Source organism: Dama dama, chromosome 10, assembly GCF_033118175.1.
Source record: "Dama dama isolate Ldn47 chromosome 10, ASM3311817v1, whole genome shotgun sequence".
In the NCBI taxonomy this organism is placed as follows: Eukaryota; Metazoa; Chordata; class Mammalia; order Artiodactyla; family Cervidae; genus Dama; species Dama dama.
In genome coordinates this window covers 35,147,036-35,161,703 of record NC_083690.1, presented here as the reverse complement: position 1 = coordinate 35,161,703, position 14,668 = coordinate 35,147,036, and the positions used below count along the sequence as shown (strand labels likewise).

Genomic DNA, 14,668 nt, shown 5'->3' with positions numbered 1-14,668 from the left:
CCGCGGGGGCCGCTGGGAGTGGTAGTCCGCGCGCAGGGCGCCAGGTTCGCGGGGCCGCTTCCTTCCGGTGGTCGCCGCCGCGGATGGATTCGCGCGGCGCCACCTCCTGGACTGAGGCAGACGCTGGCGCCTGCATCGGATACGCGTGCTGCGCTGCGGTAGCCCGCGGCCCGCGCCTTCTCGCCATGGCCCCCCTCTCGACGCGGCTGCTGATCCAACGGGGGCGACCCAAGAGCGACCGGCTGGGGAAGATCCGGAGCTTGGAGTAAGGGCCGGGGCCACACTGTCCGCCACCGGGGCCTGGGTCGGCGGGCAATCGGAAAGAAAGCCTGGGATCCTTTTTCTCTCCCTTCCCGGCCCCGTTATCACCCCGTCTTTAAACAGTCGGGCGAAACGCGGTTCTCTCGTTATGAGATGGGTCGGGGCGGGTTGGGGGGGATTCTGGAGCGGCGTTGCCCTAGAAGAGGGCCTGGGCTGCTAGGGAGACAGTCTTGCAGAAAGAATATGGAGCAACCTGTTGAGAGAGTTGCAGGGGAGCTCAGAGAGCCCCCCCTAGAGGATCAGGAAAAAGCCTCTTGGAGGTAGCCAGCTGCTTCAAGTTCTAAAGTAGTTATGAAGGGAGGGGATGTTGGGGATCAACTGCACAGGCAACAAGAAATATCAAGAGAAAAGCCATCGGAGGCACCTGGGCTGCCGTAGGTGTGGGGTGGAAGTCGGTGGGCCCGCCCCCTGAGCCCGCCCTGTCTGCGCCTCTTCCCAGCCTGTCAGGGCTGAATCTGCTCTCAGAGGACTTGGACCCCAAGCTCCTGAGTCGCTTGAAGCAGCTACAAGAGCTGGACCTCTCCGACAACCAACTGGAAACGCTGCCCGCCGACCTGGGCCTGCCCCACCTGCAGGTCCTCCACTGCGCCAACAACCAGCTGAGCGACGTCACCCCCCTCTGCCAGTTCCGGCAACTTGAGGAGCTCAGCCTGGAGGGCAACCCCTTCCTGACAGTAAGCAGCAGCCCCAGGCACTCGATGGGCTGGGGCTCAGCCACAGATTGGGCGCAACCCCGAGCCACTCTTCCCTCTTCCCCCAGGTCAGTGACAGCCTGAAAGTCACCTTCCTCCTGCCCGAGCTCCGTAAGTTCAACGGCAAGGATGCTTCCACCACTCGCTCTAAGGCGGAGAACCTGAACCGGGAGCTGACCACCAGGGTAAGGAGCCAGGAGGTGTCCCTGGTACTCGGGAGCCTTGAGGAGTGAGTGGCAGAATGGAGTATTTGGAGGACACCGAGAGGGGCTGCAGCAGCCCTGAGACCTTACCCTGACCCAGGGCTCTGAGCTTGGCTGTGGTGCTTGGCCTCTTGTTCTTGTGCGGGTATGAGATGTTGAGACGCTTTCACGGTGACGCTACACTGGGCCAGCTTTTCCCTTCAGGGGCTGTGTCTCCCTGTGGCTCGCTTGGGTTTGTGCAGCGTGCAGCCGAGAAGGCTGTGGTTCCTGGAGGCTTCCCGGAGGCGATGAGCGCGACACCTCTGATCGTTAGAGACAGAGGCGCCACGGAAGATCCAGGAGAGCTGGGCTGGCCTGAGCCTGAACCTGGTCCCTCTCGTGCCAGGTCGCAGCTCACTGGAAGAAGTTCGTGGCCGCACTGAGCCCAGAGAAGCAGGCAGAGGCCCAGGCGGACTTTGTGAAGTCGGCTGTCAGGAGCGTCCGCTACGGGCCCCTGTCCCTCAGCGAATTCACCCAGTGGCGGGTATGCCCTCACGCTGCTGTGCTGCCAGGCGGCTCTCCCAGCTCCTTCCTCCCTGGCTCCCACAGCCTGAGCCGCCCTGGACGTCTCTGGCCACAAGAGGACATGGGGAGTAGGGCAGGTCAGGGAAGGTGGCCCTGGGGGCTGGAAAGACCCTTTTCCAGCTCTGACTGGCTGTCTGGGAGGGGCTGGAGGCCCCAGGACTGTGCCCAGCTTCCTGATGGCCTGCTCCCATCCAGGTGCAGATGATCTCTGAGGAGCTGGTGGCCTCTGGTGGAACCCACACGCATGAGGCAGACACACCAGAGGGGCGCCACAAAGCCACAGCTACCCAGGAGCCCAGGGTGAGTGGTTCCTTGGGGCTCCCGGGCTCCATGGGCCTGCCTTGGCCCTTCTTGCCTCAGGAGGCATTAGGGAAGCCGGGGTCCTTGAGATGTGCCCAGGAGATGGGCTCCTGTGCTTGAGTGAGTTTCCTCTGACCCTGGTACCCCTTGCCTCCCATACCCCAAGAGGGTGAAGTTCAGTCTGTGACAGGGAGGAGGCAAGCCCCGGGCAGATGGGTGCCCGGTCACGACACCTCAGCCTGCCCCTGCCCCCTCCTCCACAGGCCAGGCCAGTGGCCTTGAGGCGGCCAGGTGACACCCCACTCAGCCTCTCCCCCGAGAAGCGGGTGTGCACCTCCCCGTTGGGCCCGGTGGAGGGCAGCCTTGTGGGCTCTGACAGTGGCCAGGTGAGCCCGCGTGGTGGCAGGGAGGCGCGAGGCGGGAGAAGGGCCGGGGCAGCCGTGACCGCCCTCTGTCCCCACCCCTGTCCTGCAGCTGGAGCCCCTGCACTTCCTGCAATGCCACAGCAAGAACAACAGCCCCAGCGACCTGAAAACCCAGCTCTGGGCCTGCGCCTTCGAGCCGGCCTGGGACGAGGGTACACCCTTGGGGGGCAGGCCAGCTGAGGGCCCCGGGGCAGGGGCCCTGGGAATGCCACCTGCAGGGGCTATCTGGGAGGGTGGGGAGCAGGTAGCGACAGAGTGCTTAAAGTGTCCTTAAGGTCAGGAGGAGCGACTGCCGTGGACAACTGAAAATGTTTTCACCAGACTGACCTCCCAAACAGGGCAGGCAGGGGCCACGTGCCAGACCGTGGCCACGTGCGGCGGGGAGGCCGTGTGTGTGATCGACTGCCAGACGGGCCTTGTGCTGCACAAGTACAAGGTGCCCGGTGAGGTGAGTGCCAGCACCTGGCTCCCGCGGGCTGGTGGGCAGAGCCGTGGCTGCTGGGGACAGGCGTGCTGAGGTTGAGGGGCCAGACTCTGCCACCAGCTCACCAGGTGGCCTTTGTCTTCAGTGCTGGGCCGCGGTTCCCAGGTAGCTCTGCCCCTCGGTGACTGCTCCCCTCCCCGCCCCAGGAGTTCTTCTCCGTGGCCTGGACCGCCCTGACGGTGGTCACACAGGCTGGCCACAAGAAGCGCTGGAACGTGTTGGCGGCCGCAGGCCTGCGTGGGCTGGTCCGGCTGCTGCACGTGCAGGCTGGCTTCTGCTGTGGGCTCATCCGGGGCCACAAGAAGGCCATCGCCACCCTCTGCTTCAGCCCCACCCACGAGACCCACCTCTTCAGTAAGAGCCTCTCCTCCCAAACCCCCCAGGGCTCCCCCGGTACGCGTGTCCTGCAGCCTGGCACCCCAGGGCTCCTCCCCGGGGTGGTGCGGAGTGCCTCTAGCTGGCGGGCCTCACACCGGCTGCCAAGGTCAGCTCGGACTGCGGCAGGAAGCACGAGGCTTCAGGGACAGCTGACCCGGCTTCGGGTTCTGTCTTGTTCCCCCAACCTGCCCTGCGGCCTTGGAGGTTTCTCAGAGCCAGGGCAGTGTTTGATCTGGGTGGGTACCCCAGCTCTCTGGGTGTGGTGAGGTGGTATCTGAGCCGTAGCTGCCTGGTGTGGGGCACATTCAGTTCAAGCAGGATAAGGACAGGGCGCCCGGAAGTCCGGTCTCCCAGCCTCAGGAGCCCAGTCTCCACCGGGATGCGGCCTGCGGGAGGGAGCGGGGCCTTCTCAGGGCCACCTCTCTCCTTCCCGTCCCTTCGCCAGCGGCCTCCTACGACAAGCGCATCATCCTCTGGGACATTGGGACACCCAACCAGGACTATGAATTCCAGGCCAGGTGACGCTGCGAGGCAGGACGGCCTGGGATGGGGGGTGGGCACACCCGAGTCTGTGGCCTCACACCCTGCCTCCTCTCACCTGCTGGCAGCCAGCTGCTCACACTGGATACCACCTCCACCCCCCTGCGCCTCTGCCCTGTCGCCCCCTGCCCGGACGCCTACCTGCTGGCTGGCTGTGAGGGTGGCTGCTGCTGCTGGGACGTGCGGTTGGACCAGCCCCAGAAGAGGAGGTGAGTGCGGGCAGGGGGTGCCCCGAAAGCCCGTCCTCAGAGCCGAGCAGCTGCAGGTCCAAGGCTCTGACCCCAGGCACAGCTGCCAGGGGTAGTGCCTGCACCATGCCCCCTGCTGGGCAGCCCCCGAGGCAGTTTCCAGGGCCCTCTTCGCAGAGCTGGCCTGTCCGCACCTCCTGCTCATGTCTCGAGGAAAGATCACATCTCCCAGCACCCCAGGCTGAGATCACCTCATCACTGCCCAGGTCCTGCCACTCGCCAGCTGTGGGACTGTCCCTTGTCCAGCATGATTTCCTCATCTGCGAAGTGGGGACAGTAACTCACACCCCAGGGCTAGCTGAGGGCAAGGAGGATGGTGTCTGGGCTGGGACGAGGCCCTGGGAAGGCGAATGAGGCGCTTCAAGAGGAGCAGGGAGGCTCAGGGGACTCTGAGGTGACCAGTGGCAGATGGACAGGTCCTCAGGGCTTTTCACGAGCCCCAGGGGTCAGGTGGGCAGACAGAGGGAGGGTCTTCACACAGAGGGAAGCGCAAAGGGCCAGGGGCAGGGGGAGCTGGCTGACCAGGGAGGTCTGGCCACAGCTTGGAACACTGGAGGGAAGGCAAGGGCGAGGTTGCCTGGGCCCAGGGAGACCGGGCCTGTGGGCTCTGGTGATGTACTGAATTTTAACCTGAGTGCAGGGGTAGTCTGGGGAGAATTTGAGGGCAGGTGGCCGGGGAAAACTGCAGCGACATCTCGGCACAGACCAGCTGCCACCGAGCAGTGGTCCAGCCAGCTGTTGGTGGCAGCCCCTGCCTCCTCCCTCCCTGCCCACCTACGTCTGCCTCCTCCCCAAGTCCTGTGACGTCTTTTCCGCATCTCAGATGTGTCTGCCTCTTGGGGTTGGTACTTGGCTGCCTTTTGTGGATCTTGGACTCTGCTGGGAGCCTCTCCAAGCACTATGACCCCACACTCTCAGCTGCCACTCCGCACACTGCCCTCGGCGTCAGAGCAAACCCCTGCCCCTTGGCCAGAGAACTGCTCACCTCATTCAGCCTGAGGCGCAGTCGGGCTTCAGAGCTCTTCCTGGTGGCGCCCCCACCCCACCCCCACCCGCTGGCTCCCCCTTGCAGGGCCTGGATGGACCAGGGGTCCCGAGGAAGTGCCCGGCAGGGATCTGAGTGCCCAGCTTTGATGTGTGACTCTTCCTGCAGCCTTCTGGGCTGACCAGCATCTTCCGCTGCCCCGCAGGGTGTGTGAAGTCGAGTTTGTCTTCTCTGAGGACTCTGAGGCATCGGGACAGAGGGTGGATGGGCTGGCGTTCGTGAACGAGGATGTTGTGGGTGAGTGAGCCCAGCTCTGGGGACAGTCTGGCTTCTTGGGACCCCGCTGGGCCCTGGCCAGGCCTTCTGGGGTGAGTTCTCTGGGGGCGGGGGTTTAGGTCCAAGGGCTTCTGAGGGGGCCCTCGCTGTGGACCAGAAAGTGTCTGGAGAAAGGACCCCCCAACAGGCATAGCTTTTCCTTCTCCCATCAGCCTCCAAGGGGAGCGGCCCGGGCACCATCTGCCTATGGAGCTGGAGTCAGACGTGGCAGGGCCGGGGCAGCCAGCCCACGGTGGCCGTGGTGGTCCTGGCTCGGCTGCAGTGGTCGCCCACCATCCTGGCCTACTTCTCCCTCAGCACCTGTCCTGGTGAGTGGCCCCCCCTTCCCCCACCTCCACACCACCCCCCGAGTTCTGCTCCACCTAAGACTCCATCCCTGTCCTGACAGACAAGGGGCTTGTGCTCTGCGGGGACGAGCAGGGCAGCGTGTGGATCTACGACGTCAGGCCCCTCCTGGCACAGTGCTCCCCGCCGCAGGCCACCGTGCAGGCCCCCACGCAGGTAGGCACGCAGGGCCGGTGCTGCCCGGGGGCCCTGCTCGGGAAGCAGTTGCTCAGAGCCCCCTCTTCCTCCCAGATCCTTAAGTGGCCCCAGCCCCAGGCGCTGGGCCAGATGGTGACCAAGACGATGGTGAACACAGTGGTGGCCAACCCCACCTTTACCTACCTCACGGCGCTGACCGACTCCAACATCGTCGCCATCTGGAGGCGGCGCGAGCCCTGAGCGTGGGCCGCCTCGTCACAGGGCACCAAGGACACAGCTTAACTTATTCACTTTGGGGGTAGTGACGGGGTCTTTGTATCTGAGATTGTTGTTTTTATTAAACGCTACTTCGTAAGAGAAGCCTGGGGAGAGATCTCTGTGGGCCCCATCCCTGTGCTGAGGGAGGCAGGCCGGCTGGCCCTGCAGCTGAGGCTTCCAGAGCAGAGACTCCTGGAAACACATGGGTTTTCGGTTCCCTTCTGCTTGAGACAGCGTCTGGCAGCCCCAGGTTCCCAGGGTTTGTTCAGAATGAGCTCCTGCCACCCTCTCAAGACACAGATCAGGTCTGTGGGCCAGACCACTCTGAAATGAGGCCCCCAAGTGGCGTCAGAACAGGTCCACTACCTCCCCTGAGCTGACGGTCCATTTGCTGTGAGGTCATCTCTGCTCAGCCCACAGCCGGGTCGTTTCTGGCCACGTTTTATTAGGAAAGTAAAACAGACTCTCTATGTACAAGACACATGGGTGTCTGGGCAGGGGGCGCTCACTGGAACCTACACGGAGGCCCGCAGCCGGAGGAAGCACTCTCGCCCACCTGGAGAAGGGCCGGGGGCAGCCAGTTACTCGATGCCTTCCTGCTTGTCTTTGATGGCCACCTGCAGGGGAGCGAGGGTGTTGGAGACTCAGCCCCAGGCTCCCTGACCGAGGGCCGCCAGGAAACCGCCCCCGTGCCCTTCCCCAGAGTGCAGCCATGAGCTGAACAGAAGCAGCAAGCGGGCCCCAAGCATTCTGGGTGCTAGGCAGGCGCCTCAGGGGCCCTGGAGCCAGCCCCACCCACGTTGACTCCCCCGCAGCTCAGGTCCTATTGCCTGGGGCAGGAGGGAGTCAAGGAGCAGAGGTGCCTCCTGGTGACTCAGGAAGCCGTGGCTCTTTCCCACTCTCAACTATGTCTAGACTTTAAAGACCCCCGAATAAACAAGTGTGGCCATGCCCATTTGGACTTCTTGAAGATGGAACCCCCAGGGTACAGTGAGCTGCACCCTAGACAGACCAACCACAGGGGCCGGCACTGCAGGGAAGAGGCTTGGAGGGCCAGCCCCAGGCAACAGGCCCCTCGCTCCCACAGGGAGGCCGGGGCACCAGGGGAGGGCCCACCCCCGGATGCAGAGCGCAGGTCCCAGGCCTCAGCTCCGTAAACTCTCAGTCCACACTTGCTGGATGCTGTGGCGGACGTCCCTGCTGTCATCATCCCTACCCCCCAGTAAGTCAGAGGCAATCCCCCAGGGGCCATCCTGGGTAAGGGCGTGTACAGGCTGGTGTCTGCGGGGACCCCCCCCCCCCCCCCAGCAGCCCCTCACCCGGAAGCGCTCTTCCAGCAGGGACAGCTCACTGATGAGGTCGGTGATGGCGTTGGTGAAGGCCTCCTGGGGGCTGTAATCCGGAGTGGTCTGCACCCGGATGATGATCTTGTGCTCCAAGGGGTGCGGGACTTTGTAGCCAGCAAACAGCACCTGTGGGTCCTTGAGCAGCTGCCTGAGACACAGGGATGGGCGCGGTGAGGGGGGCAGGGTGCTGAGCCGAGTGCACTTGGGGCTCTAGCCCCCTTGTGGCCTTCTAACCAAAGGGCTCCCTGTTGGCTTGTGGCCTGAAAGCACACGCAGCTACTCCCGACCTTTAAGAGTGTGTTGTGTGGTGGTGTCACACACCACCCCAGCCCCTGCAAAAATCTCCGAGTTAAACAGACACTTGAAGACGACACAGCCAGTGGGGACTCCTCCCATACACACACCTACGTGCAAGAGAGTCAACAACTGTTCCTAGTGAACAGCCACCTCTTCCCTCAGGGGATGTCCGGGAGCCTCCAAAAGCCCCAGAAAAACCTCCCAAGACAGGAAAAATCCAGCCAGCGTCCAGTAAACCAGAAAAAAAAAGCCCCATTCCTAGTCCCCAAAGAGCATCTGGCAGAGTAAATAAAGGCAGCAGGTGAAGAAGGCCCTAGGCTCTGAGCAGTTAATGAACCAGAAATGGAAATCCTCCGGGCAACGCGGGCTGGCAGCTGCCATCCGCACACATGGGGTCCTGCTCCATGAGGCTGTGGGGACTGAAGCCTGTGCCCTGGGCCCCGGGAGACTGCCTCCTGCACGGCTCTGTCACGTGTGAGCACTGGGGGGGTCCCCCGGTGGCTCAGCAGGAAAGACCTGCCTGCCAATGCCAGAGATGAGGACTTGACCCCTGGGTCAGGAAGATCACACGTGCAGCTAAGCAGGTAACTCAGCCCGTGCGCCACAGCCATGGAGCCAGTGCTCAGAGCCCGGGGGCCACAGCGCCCGAGCCCACGTGCCGCGGCCCCTGAGCCCGGGCTGCCTGTGCTCTGCAACGAGAGAGGCCACTGCAACGAGAAGCCGTCGAACCGCAGCGAGAGCGCAGCCTGAGCGGCAGTGAAGACCCAGCACAGCCAAAAACAAATAAAATGTTTATAAAAAGTACGCACACCGAGGGAGGGGTGCGGCCTGGCACAGGAGGGGACATGGCTTACACGGGCGGGGGGCCGCAGCAGGGCCTGCGTGCACCTGGGTGCACCCCTGGCGTGGTGCTGGGCGGGAGTCATCCAGATAGAAGGTGGGCAACCCCGCCCCCTAACTCACACCAGGGGATGAACAGGCTCCTCCTGCCCGCAGCCTCAAACACGCAGACCCGGGAAAGGCTTGGTTTCACTGACAGCATGCTTCAGTAGTGAAAGGACAAGTTCCTGGGCCAGAGTGGCAATCCCACTGCTGGCCACCTACTGGGCCAGGACTTCACTGGTGCAAATACCAGGTGTCAGGTAACCACCAGGACACCGGATGACCAGAGTCCCTCTCCCACCTCCTTCCCTTATTCTACTAACTGACAATCTCTGGCACGTGCGTCTTGGAATGCCAGGTGTCACTGATGTCACTACTTGTGACAGGATGGGCGGCCAACCCTGAAGGTGTCTCATGAGCACAGAGCCTCAAGTGGGCCTCCTTCTGTGGCTCACTGGACATTTACTTTCTTTAATCAGATAACTGAGCCAACACAGAGAAATGGCGGCAAGACCAGATATGGGGTCACCATCATTTGGAAGAAAAGGTACTGGGATCTGTGAATTCCCACAGCCAGCTCCCAGGACTTTCTGGAGCTCAAAGAGTCTGGAGAATGTCTTCTGGAACTTATGCTTGGCCTCTCAAAAAGCCCATCAAACGTAACTCCCAAGACTTCTTTGGTCGTCCGGTGGCTAAGACTCCACACTCCCCACACAGGGGGCGCAGGTTCGATCCCTGATGGGGAGCTGGAGTCCTCATGCCCCGACTAAGAGTTCACGGGCAGCGACTAAAGATCCTGTGTGCCGTGACTAAGACCCGGCGTGGCCAAGTAAATAAACAGTTAAAAAAACACAACCCCCAAAAGCCACTGACTTGGAACTTACGATTTAATGATGTTTCCTAACGTGTGGTCCTCCTTGTTGATGGTGAACAAACAGGCATTGGGTACTTTGGTGTCCTTGTTAATGGTGATCCTAGGAAGAGGAGGAGGCAACAGATTGGGGGCGGGGGGTTTCCTCCCTGGAGTCTAAAATCCTCTCCTCCAAGGCAAGCTTAGGCCCTACCTCCTCCTGAGAGCCTTTACCCATCTCTTCATCCCATACAAACCTCTCTGACTCAGAGAAGCCCAAACCCAGCCACACCTGGTACTGTAGGACCCTCACCTACTTTGAATTATCCCTTCTTCTCAGAGCAGAGCTTCTCAACTTTGGCACCACTGATATTTTAGGCCAGAAATTTTTTTTGTAGGGAGCTGTCTGGTACACTGTAGGGTATTAGCAGTAGCCCTGGCCTTCACCCACTAGAAACCAGAAATGTTTGCAGACACTGCCAAAGTCCCCTAGCGGGATAAAGTGGTCCCCGGGGTTGAGAACCACTGCTCTCAAGGGAGACTGAAGTGGCTGGCAAGGGGCTACGGGCTAGACTGAAGAGCTTTGCAGTTAAGACCAGGCAGTTAAGAGAAAGAAAAGCCAGCATTTAAGATGGTCTTTTTCGGGGACTTCCCTGGCAGTCCAGTGGTCAAGAGACCGCGCTTCCACAGCAGGGGGTGCGGGTTCCATCCCTGGTTGGGAAAGATTCCCCATGCCACCGCAGCGTGGAGAAAAAACAAAGCAAAAAGATGGTCTTCTTTGTGCTGAATCCTAGACTAAGCACTTCACATAAATTACTTAATTTAACCTCCCCAAAGAGAAAATCCTGTGATTTAATACACTAATAAGCCCATTTCCCAGACGAGGAAAGTGGTTCTTAGGCAGATTAAGGGGTCACTTGCCCAAAGACACAGAGTTCTTAAATGCGGGATCCCCACGCAGGCTATCTGAGCACTGGACTGCACTTCCCTTCACCAGCAGACAATAAGGAGTCACTGGAGATTTTACACCGGCGAATGAAAATCCGGTGTGAGTCTGACAGCCGTCAAACTGTCCTCTGGATGCAGCAAAGAGGATAACGGTGCCGGGTGGGAAGACTATGGAGCCAGAAACCCCGGGTTCGAATACAAATAGGCCCATTTCTGTGCGCCTGGAGGAGTTACTTAACCTTTCTGAGCCTTGGTTTCCTCGTCAAGAAAATGGGGCGGCTCACCACCACCCAGGACTGTCTTAAGTTTGGCAGACACGGGTGTGGAGCACTCGGCGAGTAGACACTTGAGCAAAACTTGCTTCTGTCTCCCGGCAGAGGACAGGCAGAGAAGCCCCAGAATCTGCGGGCGCAGACGGTCGAGGGCCCGCGACCCTCCCCCCGCCCCTGACCCAGGCTGGTCCCCTTACTTCTTCTCGCCCTCGAAGAGCAAGAACGACTCGAAGGCGGGAGGGGCGTTCATCCTAGCGTCGCGGCCACCTTCAAAACCGCGGCAGCAGCCACCACCGCCTCCAGAGCCCTACCAAGCGACCACTTCCGGGTTAGCGGCTGCTTCCGGATTACGCCGGCATTGCCAAACCCGTGTGAGGATCGGCTCGTTGCCCCCTATCGGTCTGGAGGATCCTGCGCAGGCGTGAGGAAAGCCAGGCAGAGGGGGGCTGGTGGCTCTGCGCATGCGTGAGTCCAGAAGCTCCTCCCCGCTCCCCTGCGGGTCCCGGCGCGCTTTGGCGCTGGGTGGGAACGCTGAGGGGTCCTCTTTCGGTTCTCAGATATCCTCGTTTAAGCTAAGCGGGAAGCCTGCGGTGTACTTCCCTCCGCTCTCTTTGTCCCTTTATCCCTCTTTGGAAATGTGCCCTTGGAGTACAGAGCAACAGGCCCTTGAACGGAGGTGGAAGCCTTGTGGTAGTGAGCAGGTGTGACCAGAAGGGATGGAAGAAACCTCCCCTGGGCTAGACTGTTGTGTATGAAAAAAAAACCCTGTGCCCACGCGAAGGGCTGCAAGACCCCTGGCCGGGTTGTCACTGACTTTCCAGGTGGGCTTGTAGCCTAGTGAGTTTCTTATTAGGGGAGGGAGGGCTAGGGAGGAAGCAGGTGTAAACAGGTGGGGACCAAAAAAAAAAAAAAAAAAAAGTCTGCCATTTCAGTAAACAAAGAGCGGTTGCCCACTATCGAGTTACCAGCCCCTGACAGTGTGCCCTGAGGAGAGTTCAGGATGGAGAAAAACAGGATGCTGGCCCTAGATAGTTACGATGCATATCTAGAAATCATTTCACTGAGCCCACATCGTTGCATCTTCCCAAGAAAAGCACTGAAGTCCTTGAATGTCTGTCTTTTGTGATTAGGAGCGATCTTCTGATACTTGACTACATGTGTTATGTTTTTCAGCAAAAAAAAAAAACGAAAAAGCTCCTATATATCCTGTCTTGTATTTCACGTCTTTGGAACAGTTCCTCACAGCGATCTGAAAGGCTGTCTCCCAGGCTATCGTCCTCAGTAGGATCCCCAATAAAACAGAACTCATTTGGGAATTCCATGGCTATCCAGTGGTCAGGACTTAGCACTGTCACTGCTGAGGCCCAATTCAATCCCCAGTTGGGGAAGTAGGATCCTACAAGCCACGTGGGGCAGCAAAAAACAAAAAACAAAAACATAACTTCCAACTTCTGGGTTGTGTATTTTTGTTTTGAGTCAACACAGTTGAGAGGAACTCGAAAGGATAAGGGTATGAGTCGGTTCTGGTTGGTTGATATTTTGCAGACTACAGCTTAGAATAAAAGTCCTACCTGAGCAGTCAAAGCAACCGGGGCCAGGGTCTCAGATTAACTACTGGAGCTGTAACAGCTCCCTAGCTGCTTCTTCAGGTCTGGACCACAGCTGTGGAGCCCCCAAGGAAATCTGGAGCTTCCCTCACCACTTCCTGGGAAGGACTTTTTCCTACTTGAGCTTGAGACCTGCGGTGAGAAAATGTCATATGCTGGAGGCCCACACCAACCTGACTCTCCGGGCCAAGAAAGTCTTTTTGTTGTCGTTGCTGTTGCTAAGAGAGTCTTTTAGGTTGTGACTGTTTTTTAAGTCGACAGTTTCATTGGAATACGCTGTCCCCACTGGTTTCCTCATTGCCTGTGGCTGCTTTTGTGCCACATGAATAACTGTGACCAAAACCTGCATGCCTGGGCCTTTGGAGGAAAAATCTGGCAATCCCTAGTCTTGGGGAATGAACCCAAGTTTGACTTTGATATTTATTATTCAATTAGAGCCCAGACACTGAAGTTACTTATTAACTTAAAGGTTTCCATCCCATACAAAACTTCATCCACCAGTTTTGTATCTAATATCACCATCTTATTCTAACATTTCCCAGCTTCTCAAAATAGTCTATGAACCAGCTTTGCTCAACACTCCTTTCCTCCTTGAAGTGTAATAAATCTTTGTTACATGTTCATTCTATATTTGTCTGAGTCATTTTTTAACGTATTTGAAAATTATATTTTGACAGGAATTTCCCAAGAGGAAGTCAGTGGGAATTTGCCCAGATTTGCTATGGGATCAGCTCAGAGGATGAAGAAATGCACATACCACAAGAGCTAGGCCCACTCAGGGCTTCCCAGGGTGTCTGCTTTGTACTGAATGCCAGCCCCAGGACTGCAGGCCTGTGTCTGAGGGCCCAATCAGACTCTCAAGACATCTGGGGGGCGGATGAATAACAGGCCTGGCAATCCCAGGGGAGTGGTACAGACTCCCTGGGCAGGTGAGGGGGTGATCTCCAGGACCGCCTGAACTTGAGGGCAGGAAGGAGTCTCTTCTCTCTCCTTTTTCCAGGAGGCTTCCAAAAAGAACGTAGCATCCTGGACTGTAGGGAGCTCTGCTCAGAACCTGAGAGGAGAACCTAGCTGGGTGGGTACTCACGGGAGAGGAGGCTACAGTGGCCACGCCCACATCAGATCCATTGGAAGAGAGGGTAGCAGTGACCACTCCCCCATCAGATCCATTGGAGAGGGTGGCAGTGACTACGCCCACATCATGTCCATTGGAGGAGAGGGTGTCAATGACCACACCCACATCAGATCCATTGCAGGAGAGGGTAGCAGTGACCACTCCCCAATCAGATCCATTGGAGGAGAGGGTGGCAGTGAACACGGCCCCATCAGGTCCATTGGAGGAGAGGGTGGCAGTAACCACGCCCGCATCAGATCCATTGGAGGAGAGGGTGGCAGTGACCACGCCCACATCAGGTCCATTGGAGGAGAGGGTGGCAGTGACCACGCCCACATCAGGTCCATTGGAGGAGAGAGTGGCAGTGACCACGCCCACATCAGGTCCATTGGAGGAGAGGGTGGCAGTGATCACGCCCACATCAGATCCATTGGAGAGGGTGGCCAGTGTTGCCAGTGGGTGGCTGTGTGTGTATGCCATTAAAATCTACAGTTCTGGGACTTCCCTGGTGGTGCAGTGGTTAAGGCTCCGAGTTTCCAGTGCAGGGGACGTGGATTTGATCCCTGGCCAGGGAACTAAGATCTCACATGCCAAGGGTTGTGGCCAAAACCCGCCCCCACCGTGGTTCTACTTGTGGCAACCCCTTGTAAGTGCACACTTCTCTTTCCCCTTCACTCCCTGCCTTGGGGCTCAGCAGACCCTGGGGCCCATACTTCCTGATCAGGAGATCCTTGAAACTCAAGAAGATCCAACATGCAGGAGATGTGTGTGAGACCCTAGGGAAGTAGCTGGAGAAGCAGGAGTTGGTGATGGGGGCAGGGATGAGCCCCCCTGGACCTGAGCCCTGGGCCAGGAAGGGAGAGGGGATGCCCAGCCCTGCAAAGCAGCTGGTGAGGCCCACAGGATGGCAGCATCGTGACCAAGAAGCCATGAACATCCAGGGGTTTGAGTTGGTGTGAGCTGTGGAGGGGAACCACCCCCATCAAGGCTGTGGCCAGGAGAAAAGCCTGATATGGCCTCAAAAGCCAGGGGGTTGAAGGGAGGGGGCAGCCCCTTGTACCTTCATCGCCCTTTTGCCTTTCTGGGCCACCCCTCAAAGAACCCAGTTTGTAGTCTGCCCAGATGGTCCTGCCCC

At 59.1% G+C, this 14,668-nt stretch overlaps 2 protein-coding genes across 3 annotated transcripts; one reads left to right on the top strand and one right to left on the bottom strand.

Annotated features, from left to right (window-relative positions):
• The first annotated feature begins 47 nt into the window (after positions 1-47).
• LRWD1 (leucine rich repeats and WD repeat domain containing 1) lies at positions 48-6,432 on the top strand. Of its 2 annotated transcripts, XM_061153474.1 has the most exons (15): positions 48-265; positions 761-995; positions 1,082-1,198; positions 1,602-1,739; positions 1,976-2,080; positions 2,344-2,466; positions 2,555-2,657; positions 2,844-2,953; positions 3,136-3,343; positions 3,813-3,885; positions 3,976-4,116; positions 5,346-5,437; positions 5,629-5,784; positions 5,865-5,977; positions 6,053-6,430. In XM_061153474.1, exons 1-15 carry the CDS (start codon positions 84-86, stop codon positions 6,197-6,199), a joined length of 2,043 nt encoding a protein of 680 aa, XP_061009457.1. In that variant the 5' UTR covers positions 48-83; the 3' UTR covers positions 6,200-6,430. The 2 variants fall into 2 exon arrangements, with proteins under 2 accessions (XP_061009457.1, XP_061009458.1); XM_061153475.1 differs by lacking the exon at positions 1,602-1,739 and having other exon boundaries at positions 6,053-6,432.
• A 210-nt stretch (positions 6,433-6,642) lies between these two features.
• Positions 6,643-11,143, bottom strand: POLR2J (RNA polymerase II subunit J). Its single transcript, XM_061153477.1, has 4 exons — positions 11,010-11,143; positions 9,627-9,716; positions 7,537-7,711; positions 6,643-6,834 (listed from the first exon to the last, which is right to left on the bottom strand). Exons 1-4 carry the CDS (start codon positions 11,060-11,062, stop codon positions 6,799-6,801), a joined length of 354 nt encoding a protein of 117 aa, XP_061009460.1. The 5' UTR covers positions 11,063-11,143; the 3' UTR covers positions 6,643-6,798.
• Positions 11,144-14,668: the final 3,525 nt, after the last annotated feature.